The following is a 26120-nucleotide window of genomic DNA, read 5'->3' as shown; positions in this document are numbered from 1 at the left end:
AAGGAAGGAAGGAAGGAAGGAAGGAAGGAAGGAAGGAAGGAAGGAAGGAAAAGGAAGGGAGAGAGGGAGGAGAGAGACAAGAGACAGAGACAGAGTACAGAGACAGAGACAGAGATACAGACAGAGAGACAGAGAGAGACTTACCTCCCAAATCCAACCACCCAAACACAGGGTATTTCAGGAAATGTTTAACTGGATTCTAATGAACAGTGGCATTTGATCCTTTCTTACCTTTGAGGATGATAGATGCTTACCTACTTAGATGATAAATGCTGGCATTCCCTAGATTAGGAGATGAATATACCATCTGGGGAATGTCTGTGTTATCTCATTTTCTGCATGATCAGTGACTTGACCAGAGAGTTAGTGAAGGACCTTGGCTTGGAACATCAATTTGATTCCCTCTCTAGTATTCTTTGTAATACACCATCTTGCTTCTTACCCTTCATGGTATCCAGCGTAGAGCTGGATGTTACCAAATGCATGGAAAGTATTCATTAATGACTCACAGAACTTAATTAAATTAGGAAGAAATAAAAGGGCAAGCTTTTGGTGCTTTCCAAATCTAGTTTATAATTCCCTCTCCACCCTGCCAGACCTCTAAACTAAAGAAAAGGAAAAAAAATTGGGAGGAAGAAGAGCCTTACCAGATGAAGTCTCTGCAGTGAGAACAGTAGGTGGGCTGCCGAAGGTAGGTGGCCATGAATTTGTGGCCATTGACTTGATGGACCCTGCGGCGGACAGCCCCCTGCCGCTTCCTTGGCCGCATTCGCTCCCTGAACACTCGCTCCTCATTGTCTTTGGGTGCTGGGAAGAGATGAAGGCAGAGGAAAAGTAAAGACAAGGTGAATGAGACTAAATACTCTGTTTCTCCATAAGAAACTACTCCATCACTGAATGATTGACACAAAGCCTGCAGGCGACAGATTGGGAAGAGGACTTTATTTGTGACTTGGAAACCAACAGCTTTCCAACTGCCCTCATATTATGCTTACACATGAGAACAGTGATCAGGGGCAAAGGTCCAAATCCTTGTACATTATATGGTATCAGACATTTTCAGATTTCAATCCACCAAGCCAACACTACAAGCCTTGAGTTTATGTTGCAAATCTCTTTTCTTTCTCAATGGACCCAAGTATTTCTGCTACCCTTAAAATAGTTTCAAAAGGAAATCCAGAAACTCCCTCATGTTCTTCATAAGTCTGACTTGAGACAGAAAGTGATACTAAAAATTGGATCGTCCCTTTACTGGGGATGGGGAAGAATTCTTCCTCAACTATTCAGGATATCTGACTCTCCCTCCTCCCAGCCCACCTCATCTCTTCTCCTTCCACATTACCTCCTGAAGAACTGAAACCCCAAGACTTTTGTGGAAGTTCTCGAGACAGAGAGAAGAAAAATTGTTCTCATTACAACCACTGGGATATCACTTGGAGAACCAGCCCATGACAAATCTCTGAACATCCCAGAGTAAATGCCAAAGACTAGTCTCCTTCTGGGAAAGCGGCCCCGGTCAGCCAGTAAGCATCCCAAAGCAGACATCTGTGCCTAGCAGAGCAAGAGGTAGGATATGATTCCATTTGGGAACTCTGGGTTTGCATCTAGACTGCTGACTGCTTATGAGGGAGGGTGAGAATCAGGAGCCACATTCCATAAAACCAGTCACCAGTCCCTCCTAAGGGTGATGGGATGGACACTGGAGGCCCTCACCATTGTCCCCATATAGCCTCCCACTAGCCTACCATGGTGCCTGAAAATCTTACATGAAAAACTCATTTAATTGAATAAATGTTACCCTTTCTGGGTTCCTCTTTTAAGATGCAAGCCCTCCTGGATAGGGGAACACATTTAATCCTTATAGGGCTTGCATTCATTCATTTATCAATTCCTTTAATAGGAAAAGGGGAGAAGGAAAGGGAAAAGGAATGGAAGGAAAGGGAAAACAAAGAGCAGAAGAGAAAAGGAGCATGGGAAAGGCCCAAAAGATGGAGTAAAGACTCTGGAAGAGAAAGTAAGCTCCTCCAATGTGTTTTGGCACTGATGTTGGACTGCAAACAACAATTTTACCAGTGCACCTGCTTGAAATGGTCCTTCCCAGGAAATGAAAATGTCCTCACATTTACAAATAAAAGGTTACTTCTGTGGCTGGGCAAGGCCTGGATTTCATGCCCTGGACACCTTAAACTTATGCTGCCTGGTCAGCTGCTCTGGCCATTGACTTAAAGGAAAAAACAAAGCCAGGCTGACCTGCCAGAGTACTCAAACAGCTGTTTTGGACCCAATTTATGAGCTGCCTAAGACAAAGAAGAGGGTCACCTCGCATGTCAGGGGAGAGTTATCACAAAGGATCATTATTTGGAGTTAGTCAACTTTCCCAAAAATCTCTTTGGAAATCATGAACTTGGCTGATGGAATAAATAGCAAGGATACAGCTGCAGTTTATTATAAAGGCATAAAGCTAATCAGAAATATCTTTGGAACAGCCAACCAGGGAATTCTGGGATGGCTGACATCAAAGTTGCAGAAAACTGACTGTCTTTGAATGACGCTAGGCACTAGGCAAGCAGGTCTGTGGTCCCTGCTTTGGAGAGGCTGAGGCCCATTGCTTGAGTTCAGGAATTCTGAGCTACAGTGAGGCTAATGCTAAATCAGGGATCTATACTAAGTAAAGCACTAATATAGTGAGATCCTGAGAGTGGAAAGCTATCACATTATCTAACTGGCTCAGGTGAGAAAATATAGCCGGTCAAGGCTTCCATGTTAACCAGTAGTGGGGTTGGGATCATAAGTGGATATTATATTTCCAGGCTAGGCAAGGGAGTTCAGAAGTGAGAGAAGGGAAGGAAGAAAGGGGAGAGGGGATAGAAGAGATAAAGAGGGAGAAAGAGAGGAGAGAGGAAGGGAAGTGGGAAGGGAAGAGAAGGGAAGGGAAGGGAAGGGAAGTGGGAAGGGAAGGAAAGGGAAGGGGGAAAGGCAGGGAGGGAGAGAAGGAGGGAGAGAGGAAGGGAGGGAGAGAGGGGAGGAGGGAGGGAGGGAGGAAGGAAGGAAGAAAAAGAAAGAAAGAAAGAAAGAAAGAAAGAAAGAAAGAAAGAAAGAAAGAAAGAAAGAAAGAAAGAAAGAAAGAAAGAAAGAAAGAAAGAAAGAAAGAAAGAAAGAAAGAGTAGTTGTACACTTGCCCTAGCCTATATGTGAATGTTTTACCCACACAATTATTCCATGCAAATGGCAACTCTGGTTATCTGAGGCAAACTACTAACTAAGCCATTTGCCACTTCTTTCAGTCTGTAGATTGCAAAATCTTGCGTTTTTTTCCTGCCAATCAATAGCTCGTAGCCTTTGTGACCATGAGACCTTGAAACAGAGTGAAGAACATGATAGCATCAGCAGAATGCTCTGCAGTCAACCAGAAAGGATTCCACATTATATTTCTTATTACATTTTTTATCTTATCTTAATTTGCCTCCTTTCCTGAGCAGGCCAAGGCGACTTCTCTCTGAACTAAGAAGCTAATGCAGATTTGGGTCTAGACAGCACAGTATCATAGGTTTGGGGCCACAGAAGGCTGTGAACATCATCTATTCTGAGTCCTTCATTTTACAGATGGAGAAACTGAGGCAGAGAGGTTATATGACTTTTCATAGGCCACATGAGAAGTTTGTTTATGTCTTATAACCTACCCTCTATTAAATTGCAAGCTCCTGTTTAAACGTTGTCAAATAAAACTAGAGAAAACTGCACAATCATGCCCATTCAACATACTGCAAACTCATGTCACATAATCTCAACTGGACCCTCACCTCACAAGGCAATTCTTTTATACCTCCCACACTCAACATGCCAGCCCAACCCTTTTCTCCCTCCTCTTGCTTCCCACAGCACCCCTTACTCCCCCACACACTCTCTCAACTGAGAACTTTGACTCATATTTCATGGAAAAAATGAAAGCTTTTATCTGCGATCTCCCTCTCTCTTCCTTCATCTTCCTCATCTCAATTCATTTAGATATCTTCTACCCCTGTGTCCTTCTTTACCTTCTCACATGAAGAGGTGGCCTTTCCTGCCAAAGCAAACCCTTCTGTATTCACAAATGATCCAGTCTCATCCTGTCTTTTCTATAAGAACATCCCCTTTGTCATCTTCACTCTTGCACTGCAATCTCTTCCTTCCCTATACTGCCTACAGACATGCCCTTGTCTCCTTCAGCTTCACTTGGTCTGTCCATCCCCACGAGTTATTGTCCCATACCTCTCCTCCCTTTGGTGGATAAACGCCTTGAGTCTGAGTCATGTACAATCTCTGCTTTCACTTTCTTTCCTCTTGATCTCTTCTTAACTCTACAGTTTGGCTTCCATCTTGAAATAAAATAGCATAGCTCCAATTGCTTAATTGTTGAACCCAAAGTGGTCTTTTCTCAGTCCTCAGCCTTCCAGAACTCTCTGTAGCCTTTGAAACTGCTGGTCACCTTCTTCTCCTCTCTCTAGGTCTCTGTAACACTAATTTAACCTGGTTCTCCTCCTCCCTATCTGACCACTGCTTCTTAGCTAAATCTCTTCCAGATCACTCCTATTAATGATGAGTGTCCAAGGCTCTGTCCTGGGCTCTTTTCTCTTTTCCTACTATGCTATTTTTTTAAAACACTTACCTTCCATCTTGGAATCAATACTGCATATTGATTCCAAGGCAGAAGAGTGATCAATAAGCCTTTGGGGTTAAATGACTTTCCCAGGGTCACATAGCTAGGAAGTATCTAAGTGCAGATTTGAACCCTGGACTCTAGGTCTGGCTCTCAAACCACTGAGCCATAGTAGTTTTTTTTTTAGTTGTTTTTTTTTTTTTTTTTAGTTTTTTAGTTTTTTTTCCTAACTTTTAGTTAGGAAAACCTGATTTTTAAATCTGCCTCAGAAATCTTTATAACTATAGAAAAGTAACAGTTTCTGTGGGCTTCAGTTTCTTTATCTGTGACAAGGTTGGACTTGGGTTGATGGCCTCTCGGTTCCTCTAGCTCTAAATCTATGACCTTATAATAAATAGAAACTTCCCGGTATGATTTTGGAAATACTTCAAACTAGGTGTTGTTGTTGCTCCATTATTTCAGCCCTGTCCAATACTTTGTGACCCCATTGGGGTTTTCTTGGTAAAGATACTTGAGTGGTTTGCCATTTCCTTCTCCAGTTCATTTAACAGATGAAGAAACTAAGGCAAACATGGTGAAATGACTTGCCCAGGGTCACATAGTAGTAAGTGTCTGAACTCAGGTCTTCCTGACTGAACACAGAATTTCCTGTGCCATCTAGCTATACAAACTACCAGTCCTTATTTTCCACTATTCCTCTATGCCAACTCTCCAAATTAATTATCTCTTTACTGTTCCCTGTCCACACCATGAACTTTTCTGCCTCGTTCCCTATGCTCCTCTAACTCAGATTCCCTGCTTTATAGCAGGTGCCTGCCCCTGCCTTCAGAATGTTCAGCTGCTATTTGTTCAGCATGTTCTGGTGTTAGGGTGTGGGAGGAGGGAGGTGGGCAGCCTTTACACTTTCAATTATCACATTTAGGACTTAGCCCTCAAGGGTTACAACAACTCCACTTTGAATACAGTCCTCTAATTTATCCTGATGGGAACCCAAGTGGAACATTTTCTCCAGAATTGCTGAGATAGCTGATTTATTTCTCCATTTCAATGGATTATTGCAAAGGCTTTCATCTCTGATCCATTTCAGAGATGAAAAAATGCAAAGATCAAGTGGGGAGCCAAAAAAGGAGGAAGACAGACAAAAATCAAAACCAAAAAGAGGGGTATCCTTTATACCCATAAGAATCAGAGTTTGCAATATTTTCTAATTAAATGGCTATTGCATGACAATAAATTTTCAGCATTAAGTAAATATTTATATAATGTCAAAGAACATGTTCTTCATGCTGAACTCACACAATACATTAAAGACATTTTCTACTCAAAACAGGAAAAGGGAAACAGCAATTAATTCCTCACAAAGAGATTATTCTATGCTATCTATATCTCCCCAGAGCTTCAAACAATGTCCATCAGGAGTGTCTGAACAGAGATCCTCCAAACTGTCTACATGTTGCATTTCCTTTGTTGCATTCCCTAATGGAAAGGGAGCCAGTGGCACTTTTAAGATTTGTGTCTCAAATCTTAACATAATAAACTTTTTTCTTTCTCAGCTTTACTTTCTTTTTAAAATTTTTAAAAATTTTAATAACAATTTTCCACGGAAGTTTTCCAAAATCTTATGATCTATGTTGTCTCCCTCCTTTTTTCCCTCTCCCATCCTGGAGCTGACAAACAATTTAATCTGGGTAATACATTTATTATCATGCAAAACTTATTTCCATAGTATTTATTTTTATAAGCTAATAATCTTGTAGAACCAAAACCCTAAAGCATATTCCCAAATAAACAAGTGATAAATCATATTTTTCATCTGCAATCTGACTCCAACAGCTTTTTCTCTGGAAGTATATAGCATTCTCTTTCCTAAGTCCCTCAAGACTGTCCTGGTTCGTTGTATTGCTGTTAGTAGTAAAATCTATCACATTTGATCCTCCCACAAAATTTCAGTTACTGTGTATAATGCTCTCCTGGTTCTGCTTATTTCACTCTGCATCACTTCATGCAGGTCTTTCTATCAGCTTTACTTTCTTAATGATTTTTCCAGTGATCATGGCAGTATCCACCTAATGCTCAGAGATTTCGAACAAAGCATCATTTGCAAAAGGGTCCCAAGGCAGGATTGTCATTATAGGTGATGGTCCAAACTTTTTTTGGCCTACCGCCCCCTTTCCAGAAAAAAATATTACTTAGCACCCCCTGGAAATTAATTTTTTTAAATTTTAATAGCAATTAATAGGAAAGATATATGTATTAATGTTTCTACCTTTTTCGTAAAATGCACCTGTGGCTATAGCACTGCTCTCCTGGATCACTGCAGCACCCACCAGGGGGCAGTGGCGCCCACTTTGGGAATCACTGGTCTATGGCAACAGTAACAGTCAATCTATGTTTTATTAGGTTAAAATAGAAAATACATGCCTAACTCCCTTTTATATCAGATACCCTACCCTTAACACAGGCAATAGGAGAGCTCTCTATTGGGAGAACTTTCTTTGATTAGCCCTTCATCTCCCACAACAAATTTCTGTTCCCAAATCTCTGTGGCTACAAAATTTCCCCAAATACCACAATTTAGTAAGAGTAATTTTTTATGCAACATCAATTTAGGGTTTGAAGGTCCTCCTCAAATACTTTAAGGCTCATAGGCTAGCATTTTTCAGTTCTATGCCTTTGTACAGCTATCCCTCATGCATAGAATTTATTCATTCCTTTACTACCACCTCTTGGAATCCATGGTTTACTTCAATGCTTAAGTTCAAATACCACCTTCTAAATTGAAGATTCTTAATCTGAGGTTCATGGACCTCCATCTTGGATGGGGGAAAAATTATATCTTTATTTTCACTAATTTCTCTCTGAAATGTAGCACTTCCTCAATTATGAATTTAAAAATGAACAAAAAATTCATCTAGCCTGAGAAAGGGTGCAGAGATTTTTCCAGCCTGCAAAGCAGTCCATAACCCACAAAGCCTTGTTCCAAATGAAGCCTTTTCTAATCCCTCTCCAACCCTAGTCTCTAGCAGCATTCCATAAAATTTACCATGGGCCAAGTCTGATGCAGAAGAAGAAAATTTCTTCTCAAGTTTCAAGAATCAAGTTTAGGAAAAGGTAAGCTTTGGAAAAGCCACAAATAGAATGCGTACTGCAAAATATAATGAACATTATTTTTCTAGGAGCTGAATTAAGGGAAGAAAGGAAGAAAACCAACAAGTAGAGGAAAGAGATAGAAGGCATATGATTTAATCCCCAAAGCCCATCTTGGTTCTCAGCTAAATATAGTATATTTCATATTATTATTAATTATATATAAAACAATATACAAGTAAAATCTATATCAGATTGTTTACTGTCTCAGAGAGAGGAGGAAGGCAGGGACGGAGTGAGGAAGAGACACTCAGAAGAAGAAAAAGAATTTGGAACTCAAAACTTAAAAAAAGATGGATGCTAAAAAATTTTTTCACATGTAATAGGGAAAAAATGAAATATTTTCTAAAAAGAAGAAATATAAAGCTAGTTGAAATAATAAGCTAGCTGACTATATGACTTTCTATTAAAATCTTATCATGAGGCTCAGTGGATTGAGAGTCAGCTTAGAGATGGGAGGTCCTGGGTTCAAATGTGACACTTCCTAGCTGTGTGACCCTGGGCAAGTCATTTAACTCCCATTGCCTAGCCCTTACCATTCTTCTGCCTCGGAACCAATACACAGTATTGATTCCAAGGGGGAAGGTAAGGGTTTAAAAAAAAATTAATCTTCCATCATAGACTCAATACTGGGTTTTGGTTCTAAGGCAGAAATCTAGTAAAGGCTAGGCAATGAGGATTAAGTGACTTGCCCAGGGTAACACTGCTAGGAAATATCTGAGGATAGATTTTAACTGAGAACCTCCCATCTCTAGACTTGGCTCTCAGTTCACTGAGTCATTTAGTTACTCCCTTGAATGACTTTCTGATGGGAAAGGGATTAACTCTGGGGGACCCAATTTGTCTTCAATTTTATTTTGGGGTGAATATTTGCACAAGTCATAAGCCTGTCCTCCTCTCTTCATCTGCCTTCCTTGTATAGAAAGGTCCTGAACCATATTTCTGACCAGGAACACTAGGAAAATCTACTGCTGTTTTCTAGCAGAATCTTGCAGTGTAACTGATCCATCCTTCATCTTCTCCACTCCTAGTGGACAGAGTATGAAACTTACACCCTGAATTCAATGGCCATCGGTGATGTGGCAGAACTGTTTTCATTACCTCCTTAGATCAATAACCTTTTTAATACTCTTTCTTTACTGCAGCGAATTCTGATGTAACTTTGAAACTGCTTCTGTGTATGCAGAGATGAGAATGCCAAAGGCAGGAAAACCTTAATATGGGAACGTGGAAGGGCAGGGGAGGGCACGCTATTGTCCTTCATTTTTTAGGCACAGAAGTGGCTCTGCAAACCACTGGAGGGCAGCCCTTCCTGCTGCTGACAAGGCTCCCAGTGGCAGAGCAGTGCCTAATACAAAGACCCTGAACTGCCTGGTTTTGCTCCTTAAAGGCTCCCCTTAGGATACTATAGTATTGACAGCTTTTAAACAGGACTAACTGCCAAGTGGGTGCCCCACAGGTTAACTGCTGTAAATGAAGTTTAAAAGAAATCCCATGGAAGGACCAGTCATTGTGTGGGGGAGAAAATCTATTTCTAACATTTCTGAAAACTGTAAGCTTTCCAAGCAAAATGTTTGCTGAAGTTTGGGCAGTATATTTGAGCAATACAGTTGTAGCTAAAACTGCAGGGAGGGTAGCTGAGGGGGGAAGCACAAACTTCCCCCGAGTTCAGGTTTTCAGGAAACAGTACTTCAAGTCCTGAGACATGAAAGATGGTATCATTAGCTCGTGCTAATAAAGTTAAGGTTTAGTCCTTAGAAGTGTCTCTTGTGTTAGATGGTGAGTCCTTTGAGAGCAGTTTTTGCCCGTTTTCCTTATTTTTGTATCCCCAGCACTTAGTCCAGGGTCCTAACCCTTAGTGGGTGCTTTTAAAATCCTATATCTGAAATAATAGATAAATTTTTTTTCCAGAAATATACCCTGGGAAGAAAGAACTATGAGTTTTATCTACCCTTTATAGCTCTGAGTATGTTGTTGGATGAACTGTCACACTGATTTGATAGTTCTGTGTATTTAAATGGATTAAAGTTTCTCTGGGGTAGAATTGTAGGAGCACTTGAAAGATCTTGATGTGCTTGCTTGATAGCAGAAGTTTCTCTATAATAAACTTTAGTGCTTTGATTTAAGAATTCTATTTCTGTTAAAAATCAGTAATTGATACCTCAATATGAATAAGGCACCAACCTTTTTTTTTTCTTAATTTTGTTAATCCTTCCTTCCACTTAGAATCAATACTGTGTATGGGTTCCAAGGCAGAAAAGTGGTAATGACTAGGCAATGGGGGGTAAGTGACTTGCCCAGGGTCACCCAGCTAGGAAGTGTCTGAAGCCAGATTTGAATCCTGTCTCTAGGTCTGGCTCTCAATCCATTGAGCCACTCAGCTGCCCAACCAAACCTTTTTTCAAGGAAGCTTATACACTAGTGAGAAGAAGGTACTAAGTGCCTGCAAAGAAAAGGTCAAAGAATAGATAGAAAGAGAATAGATCAGGCCTGGAGGTTGGGGAGATGTAGTCAAAGGCCATAGATGATGCTGATCAGGATGAAAGAGGTTAGCTCTTAAGATCTACCAAACACCCCAAGGACTCCTATTAAAGTAGGCATTTTCCTTCAAAGGAAAATGGAATCATCATGCCACACCCATAGAAAAACTAGCAAAACCTCAGGGAAACTCATATAATATAAAGATTGGTCTCCAATTATTTATTGGTTTTAGAAATATTTCATTTAGTTTTGCTCTTTAATTTACAATTTTATTATATTTTTTATCACCTAAACTTTTCAAATTATTACTTCCTCTGTCATCTCATAGTAAAATATAAAAAAAAAGAATTAGAGGTTAATCAAAACTGATTCAAAAATCAAGTATAACATTATAGACTTGGATTGGATGCACATCCATCCAATGACTCTCCCACCTATGTAAAAAGAGGGAGGAGATAGATCCTCATATCTCTTCTTTGGAGTCAAGCTTGGTCATCATAATTTCATAGCATTAAGTTTAATTTTGTTTATGTTCTTTCCTTTAACATTGCTATCATCACTGTAGCTATTCTTTTCCTTATTCTGCTTACTTTTTATCAGTTCATATCAACCTCCCCTAGCTTCTCCACATTTATCTATAAAGAAGACATAAAGGAAATACAAAAAGTGTTTACATTTCCTTAGAAGGTATGATCATGCTCTTTAATCAAAGTGTGTGGATTTGGAGGGGAGGGGGCTAGCCATTGTATGGTTTGAGGTTCAGAAATGGCTCTGTCAGCCTTTAAAAAAAATCAGTTCACCAACTCTACAGTCAACTGAGACAAGAGCAGTTATTAGTTTTTATTAGTGTATTAGTTCAGAGAAGAGTCATTTCTGGCAACTAAGGAGAGACTCAGATATTGAGGAAGGGAATTAAAAAGGAATTGTTCTTCACCTTTTTCCCTTGCACCTATTCCACAGTGTCTGGGAAAAAGGTATTTCTTCCCCCGACCCTCTGTTGGCAATGGTGTTTCATGCTACCAAACCAGATTAAGATGTAATTTTAAAATTTTAATAAAATAAATAAAAATATAATAAAACATAGATAATGTTAATACATTGTTCTGAGTTAATATGCAGCTGCAGGGAGGTACATGGACACTTTAATGGCCCCATTTCTATATGAGTTTGACATCACCGTCTCACAATGAGCTACCCAGGAAGAGATATTATACCCAAGAGAGAACAGGCAGAGCTGTGAAGTCAAGCTGAGCTTCAGAGAGCAGCAGATCAAGGGAACCCAATGGAAGGACATGCCTGGCAGGAACACTACACCCAAGAGAGCAGTATGAGGACACCATGAGAAGGAAAGATATCTTGACTCTGTAGTGCTGGAGCTGTCCATTAATCTAGTCTTGTGCATTTCCCACTTCTATCCTACTCTACTAGTTAGTATACACTATGCATTTGCCGACTTTTCTCATTAATTCTAGGGAAAGGAAAAGAGAATAAATATTTATATAGCACCTACTATGTGTCAGGCACTGTGCTAAGCACTTTTTTAGAAGTATTACCTCATTTGAACCTTAGAACAATCTTGTCAAGCAGATACTATTATCATCTCCATTATACTGTTGAAGAAACTGAGGCAGAGGTTAAGTGACTTGTCTAGGGTTACCAATCCAGGAAGTATCTGTGGATGGATTTTATTAATTTTCTTTCTAACTCCAGACCCAGCACTTTATCCACTGTACCACTAACTCCCTTTATATCAGTGATTCCCAAAGTGGGCACCACCGCCCCCTGGTGGGTGCTGTAGTGATCCAGGGAGGCAGTGATGGCCACAGGTGCATTTATCTTTCCTATTAATTGCTATTAAAATTTTTTAAAATTAATTTCCAGGGGCACTATGTAATATTTTTTTCTGGAAGGGGGGGTGATAGGACAAAAAAGTTTGGGAACCATTGCTCTTTATGCATCTGGGGGAATATTTTATTACTACTCTCCTTATTATGACATTTCAGTAAAAACTTATGACATTTTCAGTAAAAAAAAAATTTGAGCTAATTATGTGTTCTAGCTGACTATTGAAGGTAAATGTACTGGCGAGGGCTTCTAAACTATAGTTACAGGAGTATAGATCCACAGAGTACCTGAAACCAAGGGTAATTATCTCCCAGGGAATCTAATTAGAGAGTTTAAGTTGGGGTAGTCCAGAGTAAGAACTATACATTATATTTGACTTTTCCATCTTAATAATTGATATTTACATAGGTTTTACACTCTTCAAAATGTGTTAGGTAACATCTGACATTATCTAAAATGCATTGGATAGCTTTATCTGTAAGCAGGAAGGTAGTATAGCAGATAGAGAACTGGGCCAAGAGTCAGGGAATACTGAGTTTTAATCTGACCTCTGACACTTACTAGCTATGTGAACCTAGGCAAGTCTTCCTCAGTTTCTTCAACTGTAAAATGGGGATAATAATATCACCTGCTTAACAGGGTGTTGAGAGGATCAAATGAAACAATATTGGCAAAGTGCTTAGCATATTTCCTGGCACATTGTAGTCACTATATAAATGCTCTTTTTTTCCTTTTCCTTATCTTATTTAAGCTCCTCAAAAACCATGGCAGGCAAAGGTATTATTATACTTATAATAATATGTATAAATAGGTATATTATATATGTTGAATATATATATATATATATATATATATACTTATAACTGTTCAGGGTCACACAACTATTGTCAGAGTCAGGATCTGAACCAGGTCTTCCAGCCTCTAAGTCAGTGTTTCCCAAACTTTTTTGGCCTACCACCCCCTTTCCAGAAAAATATTACTTAGCACCCCTGGAAATTAATTTTTTTTATTTTAGTAGCAATTAATAGGAAAGATATATGTACCTGTGGCCATCACTGCTCCCCTGGATTGCTGCGGCACCCACCAGGGGGCAGTGGCACCCACTTTGGGAATCACTGCTAAGTTTACTATTCTTTCCACTGCTTCATAATGTGAAAATGATAAGAGAAACTGTTGGCTCAGTTGCCCTGTCTCTGATAAAAGAAAATGCCAGCAGGTGGTAAAATAAAAGTGTTAATCTGTTTTTGAGAAAAAGGAGAGTTTAGGAGAAAAGTTTTCTGGCTTGTGTAAGAAAACTGGATCTGTTGAACATAATTATAAAACATTTTTATGCAAATAAAGTCAGATTTCAATTATTGGAAAAATATCAATTGTTCATGGGTGGGCAGAGCCAATATAATAAAAATGATGATCCTACTTAAACTAATCTTCTTATTCAATGCCATTTTACCAAAATTTAATTTTGGTAATTAATTTACCAAACTACAAAATTACTTAAATTACCAAAAAACTATTTTTCTGAGCTAGAAAAAAGGTATAGACCAGTAAATAACTTGTACTATTTACCAAGGATAAGATTAAAATGGATACATGACATAGACATAAAGAGAAAAACATGAACCATATTATCTATCATTTATGGATAGGAAAAGAGAGCTTTGCAAGACAGAAAAAATGGATAATTTTGATTATATTACATTAAAAAAGAAGGGAGATAAAGGAACTTTAATGTAACAAGCAAACAAATAAAATGTTGAGAGAGAGAAAGGGCCAGGTAGAAGAATATTTAGTACTCCTCACTGTTATACCCAACACTATCATACACTCACATCAACACAATGTTTAAAGCAGATTACAGAGAGAAATCCAGGGTCCAGGAACCTGGCTAATTTGCCACGCTAACTTCAGTCATTTAATATACTGAAAAGAATGGTTGAGGAAACACATGGTATGTTGCTGGGGACTGGGCCAATCACCAGCTCAGCAGCACTCTTGGAATAAAATCTTCCTGCTTGCTTTTGAAGCCAAAAAGAAAGCAGAAGTTTTCAGATTAAACCATCCTCCCCCACCCCAATCCTGCTCCAAGTCAGCTGCTCTTCATCACCTTTGTCTCTGCCAAGCAATCCCCAACCTTGGAGAAATAATAGACTGTTCCTTTCTCTCCAGCACCAACACTGCTTCTCTCCCAGTCAGGAAAGCCTGAATTCAAGGAGTTTAATTTCTCTGATCACCAATATTTTCTTTTTTATCACAGAACAAGGGCCTCCTGTCTACCTCAGAGCCTATTTCCAGAATATGGGAGGAAAGGGACTTTGGGGATGACCATCATTCTACCTTTGGTTCCTTCCAACCACCTGCCAGTAAATAATACAGAATATGGAACAGTTGACAAATTTCAGGGGTAAAGCTGTGGGGAGATTTGTTCATACAGGCATTCTTTACTTCAATCCAATACTGCTTTGGAATCCAGCAGGTAACACAGTCTGGATGTGCGGGGTGGGAAACAAGAGACCTTCCTGGGGTCATTTTTTGGACCAGGAGAAAATTACTTTCTACTTTGGGGCAGACATTGGGAATGCTGAGGATCTGGGTTAAGTGCCCTCATCCTCCCTCCATGCCTGTTTACAAAGCTTACAATCTAAAAGTACCCGAATCTCCTGCATTTGTGCTCAGAGCTCCCTGCTGTCAACTTTATGATGCATTAGCCATTCTCTAGTTTTTTGTCTCTAAATATATGTATCAGATGACAAACACCTTGAAAGCACCTTTGCTTTGTTTCTATCCTTTTGCCTTGTATAGAGTATATATGTGGAAGATGAATCATTGAATGAGTGAATACTGGAGTCATTTGAAGTGGCCTATCATTTTTTGTTTGTTTGTTTAGACTGTTACCTTCCTAGAATCAACTATGTATTGGTTCTAGGGCAGAAGAGCAGTAAAGGCTAGGCAAGGGGGTTAAGTGATTTACCCAGGGTCTCACAGTTTTAGGAAGTATCTGAGGCCACATTTGAACTCCTGACTTCCTATCTCCAGGTATGGTTATCTATCCACTGAACCACTTAGCTGCTCCCTGGACCATCATTTCTAAAAGGGAGATCTTATTGTCTAATAGATGGGGGAAAGTGAACAGCTCAGAATAGGAATGGGATAAGTCTGTATTTGCTCTCTAAGAGAGATGTGGAGGGATGGAAAAGCAAAGGTCCTTTTTTTTGCCAGATGGGCAAAGGTGAACTTGTTAAGAATATACCATTCAGGCAGCTAGGTATCCCAATAGATGGGCTGCTAGGTCTGGAGCTGGGAAGATCTGAGTTCAAATCTGACTTCAGATACTTCCTGACTGCTAACCTAGCCCTAGACACTCTTCTGTCTTAGAAATAATATTAAGATAAAAAGTAAAGATTAAAAAACAAAGACAAAAGTTCACCATTTAGCAAACAGTCCAAGCAAATGCAATGAACTGCTAGTTCACTGAAATAAATTCCATCTCATTTGCAAAAAGAGAGTGCAATGATGATGGTGAACATGTCAAGAGACCAAAAGATGCACGCTTATCCTAACAGTCATATCTTTAAGGATATCCTTCCTGCTTGGAGGATACAATATGCAAACAACTAAATGTATACATCAATTAAATTGAATTTCTCCCGTCTCACCTACCAGAGGGACAGGTACACAGTAGTCACTTATCTATGCTCATTCACTGAGGCAATCCATCTTTACCTACAATGTATAACACACTGTGACTGACACTCATTAAGCATTCATTGAACGAATGATAGAGGGGAAAAAAAAAAACCAGCACAATCGGGAAAGACCCTTATTACAATTTTCTGCTGGCATAAAATGAAGTCATTAAGGCTAAGTTTCTCTAATGGACAATATGATTAAAATGCCTTCTTGTGGCAGAGAACCACCATGGTCTCTCTGAACAATTCAGCAGCAATTCCCAAACTACCCATCAGAGGAAAATGGGACAATATATTTAAAAGCTCTTGGTTTCCATGCTCTAGCTTTCTATCATGATCTCTTTACCCTCTACCCCAGCATCAGTTTTGTCATTTTCATCAAATAATAAAATCTTCACATTTCTCTCCTCTCTTAGAAGTTAGCCACCAACAATCTTTAGTTAATATGCAACCTCTCCGAATGTTTCTTATTTTCACGCATACTTAGGTTTAGACTTCATGAGCCAATTTAATTAGTTTGTTAATTCAATGGCCCACCCAGCAAAATAAGAGGAAGAGCATGCTGTATTATTGCGATCATATTCAGGGTCTCATACTGCATTTCATTGCCTGTTTTTAAATTATTATTAAATAGAGGGTAGGTGAGGCTGTGGTAAATGAATCATCTCCACGAGGGAATTTCTTTTTCTTAAGAAGCTTTCCAAACTAGTGTCTAGGGGTAGAACATTCAAGGGGTAGAAAGAAGTATTCAGTAGTACCACACATGATCCCTTCTCTGTCAGAATTTTCACTTGGGGGTCTGCAGATAGATTTGGAAGCATCTCTGAGCTTGAATGGAAGAAAAATACATCTTTATTTTCACTAGGTTGTAGCTGAAATGTACATTTTCTTCAATTATGAATTTTTTTAAAAATTATGAGATTCTCCAGACTTCTCAAGGGGTCCATACCACAGACACATAAAAACCTGATAATTCTTCCAGTAGAAGTCTGTGTTCATTCTAAAGGGACCAGACACAAAGCAACTCATTAGCAAGTGCTGAATGAGACACAGAATCAAATTCCATATGGAGAGGAAAAAAAGGATGTAAGGAGCCATCACAGAAAGTGTGATTAATCAGAAAAGGCTCCTTAGAGGATATAGGCTTTGAGTACGTTCTCAGAGCCAGGAACTACAGAGATGAAGAGGAAGGGCAACCAGTTCCAAAACAAATCACATTAGTTCCAAAGCTGGTCAGTCCATGTCATACCTCAGATTGTCATTGACTCCATCCAAGCCTTTATAAATTCCCTTCTGCAGGTACAAGGTGAGAAAGTAAGTCAATCCAACTCAATAAACATTAAATATTTAGATCATGAGTTGGGGATACCAAAAATAAAATGATAAGTAATCTCAGACCATCCTAGCACCCAGGAAGGGTGTGTTCTGGACACTGAGAGGGAAATACAAAGTCAGTTTTAAGAGAGAAAAATTAACAATTGGGGGGACCAAGAAAGGCCTCATGGAGATGGCATTTGAACTGGGTTTGCCCCTCAAGTACCTTCTCCATCCTCTAAAAGGGTCCCCTGAGGAGACCTTCCATAGCTCACTCCACATTCTCTCTTCCTTCAAACATTTCTAGGTCTTTTCCCCTAATGGATTAGGGGTTAAGGAGATAGTTTGTTCCCCCACATGACACCACTGAACTGAAGAGACAGATAGCATCACGACTAATGAATATCGAGGCCCCCAAGCCAGAGGATTTGTTTTTATGAAGAGGGAGTCCAAGAGCTCACCACATAATAGATGAGCCTTCCAATAGTGAAGATTGTGAGTGTAGGATTCCCTCAGTGTAGAATCTGAGCATTCTAGACCAACAGTACTACAAGCTAGAGAAGAAGCTGAAGGAACTTCTAAGAGACAAAGGAGAATGGGGGTAAATAAACTATCTCCTTATCCCCTAATCCATTTGGGGCAGAGACCTTGATTCACTGGTAGGGAGTCTAAGCGGCGAATCGAGTGCATTCTGGACAAGGAATGAAACCCCTGAAGTCCTAGGCATCTTGGTATGTATTTATCATCTGCTTGCCAGAAGCAAGGGATCTCTACCTATAACAGCATGCTGGCCCCATGCTATAGTGTTGGGAGTTGCTAAAAGAGCCAGAAATAGAACAAGATGGAGAGGGCAAAGGTCCTAGAAGATAGACCTCAAGGGATTTACATTTCCAAAGCATCGGTCCTCTCCAGAGAGGTGTGCCCAATGGTATATATAACTACATCATACCCGGCTAGACACAAAGGGAGGTGCAAATGTGTGAGTGAGATTGCTTTGGCAAAACACCATTGTTCCCAAAGGAAATTCCCAAAGAGGTGGAATTGCATTTCTATCACAGGGCATAGACAAGAAGCTAGCAATTGGATAATGACCAGGAGAGAGTTCTGAGCCACTGTAAGGTCAGAGAGAAGCCCCTGAAGAAGTCCCTTATCTCAGCACACCTAGGGCCATTAAGCCTTTCTCACAGTCTGAATTGATCTAGGAAAGGACCTCGCATGTGTCCTGCCAAGAGAACAATCAGGCTTGTGCTCCCCATCTCAGCAGGGACCCCATCAAGTTAAGCCATTTGTCCATGCAGGAGAGGCAACAGAGCTTCTTGATGCAAAGAAAGGCTCTATTTTCTTTCTCTCCCTTTTAGGGCCACAAGTGCCAATTTCCATTTACAGCCATAAAGCTTGGGGAGGGATCTGCGGGGTTATGTAAAAAAGTAACCAAGCTATGGGCAATGGGATTGAAATGCAGCATGCTTTTATTTATAAAAAGGAGGCAGAGACCTGAAATTCCATGGCAGAGGGTGAGAAGGACAAAGGGCTAATGGGCAGGTTTTGTGAATGTATTCACCTCTGAGAAAATTCATCCCCTTTCATTTCACCCACACAGGTTGCAGTATTGAATTCCCAAAGTACAGAGAAATGACCACAGGGATTGTGTCCAATTGGCAGGTGAAAAGGGTAGGCTGCTCAGCTGAGGATCGCCACTCAAGGTGGAGGGACCATTAACAGCATTCAGCCCCAACCAGGACTCCCCAGCAGGAGCTGCAGAGCTATTGATAGAGGGGAAAAGCAAAAACTTTTAAATCTTTTAAATCAGTGATTATTGTGCACCCACAAAATAGCACTGGGCCATTGAGAAGCAAGGGAGGAAGTCCAGAGGTATGCAGTGGGAGAAAGGGAGGCTGGGGGAACTGTTATCCTTCTTCCTAAAAGGGGATTGATCACACAGCTGAGAAGAGAGAGTCAACACTTTCCATTGGGGTGTCTGTGGCAGCTATGTGGGGCAGCAGAGTCCTGGACCTGGAGTCAAGAAGACCCAAGTTCAAATTCAGTCTCAAACATTTATTAGCTCTATGATCCTGGTTAACTTCCATTTTCCTCATTTTCCTTGTCTAGAAAATGGTGATAATAAAAGCACTTCCATTTGAGGGTTTTTGTGAGGATTAAGTGAAATATTCATTGTAAATCACATCTCACAGTGCACATAGTAAAAGCTATATAAATGTTAGATCTTATTATTATTATCACAAGAAATAAGAAAATAATTACAATAACTGACACACTGTGTAAATAATTACAATAACTGACACACTGTGTAAATATTCATTGTTATTATTGTCATCACAACAAATGAGAAAAAATTTGTAAAAAAAAAAAGCACATAGTATAGTACCTGACCCACTGTAGGTGCTATATAAATGCCTGCTCCTTTCTCTTCCCTCAAGTACACCTTGGCCAAGAATTATTTACTCAGAAACTTGGGCTTCTCCTGTAAAATGAGGGGATCTGACTCAATGATCTCTAAGCATTAAAATCCTATGATCCAGAGTCATGTGATATCAAAAGAAGCAAAGAGCTCTATATAATGACTTTCTTGAAAGAGGCAGCAGCAATAGTGTCCCAGACACCTGGGCGGGGGACACGGGGACCCAGGATTTGGGACACCATGGGTCTCAAAAGGATCCCATCCCATGAACCTTTCTGCTTACATTGATGAGGAAGCACAGAAAAGAGAAATCTGATAAATCACATCTATCTGAACAAATAAGGAAACCCTATCCAATGGATTAGTCTTGCTTTGCCCTCCAAGTGCCCACAATAATCTGGTTACAGTGTGTTCTTACTATACATGTACCAGAGCTGAGTAAAACAAGATACATGCAAAAAGAATTCCCCCAGAGGAATGGAGCAGGGCCAAGAAGAAACCCCAGTGATCCTGACCTCTTAATCCAGTTTCTTTTCACTCTGCCATTCTTCCTCATGTAAATGCTCTCTGACAACTTTATCAGTCTCCCTCTGAATTAAAAAGTGAGAAGCTGAAATTAAATAAGTTGTCAGAGCCCAGGACTGAAATTCAGAGAGAAAAAAGGACAGCCTCAACCCTTTCATAATAACCCCCTAAGTCACCTGCATCTGTAGATGTCACTAAAGACTGGCCAGATACCTTCTACTATCTACAACAAGGTGGATAATTAGCAAATTCATTCCTTAGCATCCTATTTTTTATTTCCTTTATGAAAATGAAGCATTTATTTCTTTTAAGTAAGGCATTTTGTTTTAATTAAAACTATCTTTGCCCACAAGGACTTGGGGAAAGTGTTTAGCAAAAGCTTTATTTATCTATATTGTATGTATATATGTTTCATTTATTTATTTGTTTGTTTATTTGTTTGCTTATTTATTTATTTATGAAGACTTCATACATTTTTACAGAGCAAAGACCCAGACTTGATCTGCACTGATAAGTACAATCAAAGTACAGGGTCCCAGAAGTGCTCACAGATGCCTGTCCTTCACAATGGAAATTTCAACTAGACCTAGAGTGAAAAATATTCCCCAAGATTACAGGTATCTGCTGAGGCTCGTGTGTGTGTGTGTGTGTGTGTGTGTGTGTGTGTGTGTGTGTGTGTGTCTGGCTGTCTGTCTGTCTGTACTGATATACCAATGAATACATATTCATACATACACTTAAGAATATCAAGGTAAAAAATAGTATAGTTTCGGTCCTCAAGGAGCTTATAATCTAACATACCACAAGGTAACATTAGGGCAAGTGCTGAAATGGATAAAGCTCTGGATTTGAAATCTAGATGCCTAGAGTTGGAATCCTAACTTGGGTACTGTGTAACTTCTGCTCTGCAAAATGAGGGAACTGGATTTGGTGGACTCTAGAGTCCTTTCCAACATGAAATCTATGATCCTGGGAAATGAGGGGTCTAGCCAATGAAAGAACTCTTAAGAAAATTTGAGGTAGGAGAGTCATCTGTTTTAGCTATAGGAGTGTGGAGATGGAGGAAGACCCAATTGGTCAGTCAGTGAAAATGCATTACCTGTTTGTTGAATGAATGAGTTAAGGTCAAGATATGTACCAAGTCATTAGACATTTTCTTGATTTGGTATACCTTGTTAATTATCCAATTTCCCCCCTCTTTAGAATGGGTCCAAGCACATGATAGATTCAGCATTATGAAACCTTTTGAAGACAATAAATAAAGGTACTATAAACAAAACAAAAACAAAGAAGAAAATGCATTACCAAGGAAAATTTCATGGAGAAGATGGCACAGAAGTCTGGCCTTAAAGAAAGAGACGAATGTCAACAGAAAAAGTTTTGAATGTGGTAAATTCCAGAATGGGAAACAAGATCATTATTCAAATAAGGAAAAGCATCAGAGAATGGCAAATGGTCCAGAGTGGTTTAAAAAAAGAGTATGTGAAGGAGAACTTGGATTATAAAGAGCATTAGAGTAGCTGTGAGTTTAAACTTCTGCTCAGCTACTAACTCACTGAGAACTCTCTCTAAAACCACATAGACTCTCTGCACCTCAGTCTTTTTATCTATAAAACAAGGAGGTTTAACTAGATGATTTCTAAAATCCCTTTCTTTTTTCTTTTTTTCCTTTTTTTTTTTTAAAGAACCCTCCCCTTCTGTCTTAGAGTCAATGCTAAGATCAGTTCCGAAGTAGAAGAAGGAAAAGGGTGAGACAATTGGGGTTAAGTGACTTGTCCAGGGTCATATAGCTAGGGAGTATCTGAGGGCACATTTGACCCCTGAGTCCAGAGCCACCTAGCTGCCCCTCTAAAATCCCTTTCAACTCAATGAGACCAGGAGAAGGTCTAGGCAGTGCTTAGTCAGGGTTCTCTGGAAATCAAAGAAAAGATAACATCACAGTACAGAGAGGGCAACCAAAGAAAGTCCCAGTAGTAGACAAGCAACAGAAGCCTGCCAGACACTAGACAGGTGAGCAATCTACACCAGGAAGACCTTGCAAGGACCAACAGGAAGACATCAAGCAGGGAGTACATGTCCAGAGGGAAGTGGGGACCACAGCGGCAGTCGTTGAGTCTGAGCAGATGAAGAACTAACTTGGAATGTTGGAGAGGGGGGAATATGCCTTAAAAGTAGGGAACAGGGACATCAGATACAGGTTGTGGGCTTGCAGGCTGAATTCCAGATTTTAGAAAGACTAATGGAGAAGGAAGACAGAGTCCCAACCCCAAAGGAACTAGGGTGCCCAGCGGATAGAGACTCAGACCCAGGGGAATAAGGCAAGGACCTAGTTACTGCCCAGTCACCAGGTCATAAGGCTGGAGCTGACCTAGCAGGCAGGAAGATGGAAAGCTCTTGGCCTCAAGTTCCTAATAATGACAGAAAAAAGAGTTCAGATGCAGGAAGCCAAGTTGGTCATTACTTACTGATGTCACTGTCCTTGTTTGGAAAGCCTATCAATGGATGCTGCCACTGGTAGCCAAGACTGGGTGACTTTGCTACCCCCTAAAACTTGGGTATGTCAGTTTATTCAATTGAGATAACCACAATGAAGCCTTGCATTGATATAGGACTTTATACCCATTGCCAGGGAGAGGTGGGGTTAGAGGATGAAATTCTTGGGTTCAATTCTGATAGTTATTGGCTGTATGGCATCAGGTGAATCATTTTTACTTCTCTATCAGTTTCCTTGTTTGAAAAATGAGGATAATAATGTTTATACTACCTCTACCTTGGGCTGTACAAAGTACCAAGTGAAATGTAGCAAAGATTTAAAGTTAGGAGGTTTGGATTCAAATTCCAGTTCTTTCCCCAATTCAATTCAAAGCATTATTAATCAAATGGTATGTGAGGTACTGTGGATACAGGCAAAAATGAAATAGTTCCTGATCTCGAGGAGCTTACATTCTTTGGGGGGATAGCATATGCATTGAGAATTTGGAGACAGTAAGAAAATGTTCTAATTACCTGTGGGACCTTGGGTAAGTCATTCAACCTGGTCTCCATGTTCTTGATCTATAAAATGAAGAGTGTAAGCAAGATGATTTCTGAGATCTTTTGCAGTTCTAAATCTGTGGGTTTATGAGCCTAATGATTTCTTTGTCCAAGTTCAAAGAGCAAATCAGTCCTAGAATCATGACTAAACCCATCTTTCCTAGTTTCTGAGAGCCTCCAGGATTTTTCTGCCATCTTTTCTTGTAGTAATTGGTTCAAAGAACCCAAGACAAACAGCCCAGTTTTGTCATAAATGGAGAGGACACTGGGCTCCATTACCACTTCATTCTCAGCTTTGATATTTCCTGAGCATGACAATGACATGGACTCTGAAATTGTGCAGTTGCTTTCTGTCCCCCCAGAGTAAAACATAATATAGATGATTTAAGAGCTTCTATCTTCCCTGAAACCCTCAAATGGCAAGGTTATATCTGATTTGGAGGAGCCTGAGGCACTATTGTATCTAGGTGCCAGGAGAGTGGGACACCATCAAGTAGAGAAGGGAAGGCAGACACTTACAGGGAAATCTTTATTCTCTACCTTTTATCAATACAGGGGCAGCTGGAAGGACGACCAATTCTATATTTCCTCAAGAAGTATTAAGGCTATCAGGAAGTGAGTGGGGTCATAATATTTGTGGCAAAGGGCAGTTGTAAGTGGGTGAGAGTAAGTTAGTGTGAGGACAAAGAGAAGCTGGCAAAACGTGGTCATTGTGATGTGCTGGGCTCTGTGCAAGGGTGTTTATCTTGGTCAGGGTTTTCTGGCTTGGTTGCTAAAACTACTCCAACAACCTGGGAGTGAATAATATTGAGTACGATACACTAGGCTTTCACCTAGTACAACCTAGCTAAAATTTGGGGTAGAACTGGGCTCATCTCTGGGTGACTATTTCTCAGACAGTGACTGAGTGCCTGGAGAGGTTCACTGAGTAATCTAACAACCAGTGTTTGGTCCTCCTTTGTAGTTTTGACACTAGTCTTTAATCATTTATTTCATTTTCACAAATTTTCAATGGAAAAGAGGACCAGGTTTGCAAGGCAGAGAAACCAACAGATTAATCATCTTGTGTGTGTGTGTGTGTGTGTGCACGCGCATATACAATACACTTAGTCATAGCCTACTCTTGTAATTCCTGGCAATCTTATCAGAAAAGCTGGAGAGCCCACAAGGACAGAGCAATAGTCTGGAATGTAAAGGACTTGGTGGTCAGCTTGGCTCAGCCAGCTGACTTTTTCTGTGAATTCCAGCCACTTGGTTTCCATCCAGCCAATTCCCTATTGCCTAGGCGCTCTAGGACTTCCAAGAGTCTATGGTTACATGATGAGAATAACTGATCTTTTTTTCTGTCTTTTAATTTTTTTTATTCTCAGTTTTAAGACACCAAAAAGAGACTTTTATATACACAGTAATAAAGAAAAAGATAATATGTGAAATTTCTATAACTTACAACTTACTTTTAAAAGTACATATATTCAACACATTACTTTCAAAGCTGTCCTGTTTATCTGTTTCTCTCTGAACTTCTTTCTGTTCTACTCTGTCCATTCAATAGTCTTTTATTTCTTTTCTTCTTTTTCACACAATATCTCTAGTTTCTCCTCACTTCTCAAATCCACTTTAAATGCATAAAAATTAAAAGATGAAAACACAATCTTTAACAAATAAGCACAGTTAACAAAAAACAATGCCCCACTTTTGCAATGTCCTGTCCATCTAGATATCATTTGCTATGCTGAGGGAAAGTCCATTTATTCCTATTCTTCTTGCTGTTTTTAACAGTGTTTTTAAGTGCTATATTTTGCCAAAATCTTTTCCTGCACTGATGTAATTATATGACTTTGTTTTTTATTTATTATGTACTGATATATTCATCATTTTCATAACATTAAACCAACCTTGCATCCTTGGTATAACTCATACCTGTTCACAATGTATAATATATTTTGTATGTTGCTATAGCTTCCTGGTTAATACTTCATTTAAAATTTGGGGGTTGATATATATTAAACATATCAATATGTATATATGTGTATATAATATATATTAAATATGACCAATAGTTTTCTTTCTCTGATTTGTCTTTCTCCTGTTTAAGCATTAAGACCATATTTGCATTATAGAAAAAATTTGGTATATTCCCTTCTTTTCTTATTCTTGCAAGTAGTTTATATAATACTATATGGGAATTGGTTTTTTTCTTTAAATTTTTGATGGAATTCATTTGTAAATCCATCTGGTCCTGATATTTTTTCTTTGAGAGTTCATTTGCAAATGGTTCAATTTCTTTTTTCTGAGATGGAGGCATATCTCTTCTACTAATCTGAATATTTTGGTAGATATTTATACATTTTATTTAAATTGTCAGTTTTATCAGCTTTAATTAGGAAAAATAGTGTACAATAATTTCTGTTATTTGTTCTTCATTTGTCTCCTTTTCTTTTTTAATACTAGCAATTTAATTTTCTTCTTTCTTTTTATAATCAGACTAGTTAATGACTTACCTATTTTTAAAAATCAGCTTCTAGTTCTATTAAGAACTTTAACTTCTTTCTCTTTTCTTCCTTTCTTCCTTCCTTCCTTCCTTCCTTCCTTTCTTTCTTTCTTCCTTTCAATTTTATGAATCTCTCTTGGATTTTCAGAATTCCTATCTTTGTGTTTACTGGAGATTTTGTTAATTTGTTGGTTCTCCAGGCTTTTGTAGCTACATGACTAATTCATTAATCTGTTCTTTTTTTGTTTATGAAAGTATTTAGAGATATAAACTTTCCCCTCAGGTTTCTTTTGGCTACATTCCAAAAGTTCTGGCATATTTCCTCATAGCTGTCCTTTTCTTTGATGAAATTTTCTATTGCTTCTCCAATTTGTTCTTATGACTCATGAATATCTAAATATTATATTATGTAGGCCAGTTGTTCCCAAACTTTTTTGGCCTACCGCCCCCTTTCCAGAAAAAATATTACTTAGCCCCCTGGAAATTAATTTTTTTTTAAATTTTAATAGCAATTAATAGGAAAGATAAATGCACCTGTGGCCA

General features: G+C 39.2%; 1 protein-coding gene across 1 annotated transcript in view; it reads right to left on the bottom strand.

Moving 5' to 3' along the window:
* The window catches only part of PRKCE (protein kinase C epsilon), a 726422-nt gene that overhangs the window by 278777 nt on the left and 421525 nt on the right, over positions 1-26120 (bottom strand). The window contains exon 3 of the mRNA XM_044663289.1: positions 648-807. Within this exon, the coding sequence (XP_044519224.1) occupies positions 648-807 (160 nt within the window). The remainder of the gene's footprint in view (positions 1-647; positions 808-26120) is intronic.

This window comes from Gracilinanus agilis, chromosome 2, assembly GCF_016433145.1.
Source record: "Gracilinanus agilis isolate LMUSP501 chromosome 2, AgileGrace, whole genome shotgun sequence".
Classification (NCBI taxonomy): domain Eukaryota; kingdom Metazoa; phylum Chordata; class Mammalia; order Didelphimorphia; family Didelphidae; genus Gracilinanus; species Gracilinanus agilis.
The sequence above is the reverse complement of the archived record's forward strand: the minus strand, read 5'-3'. Positions and strand labels throughout refer to the sequence as shown.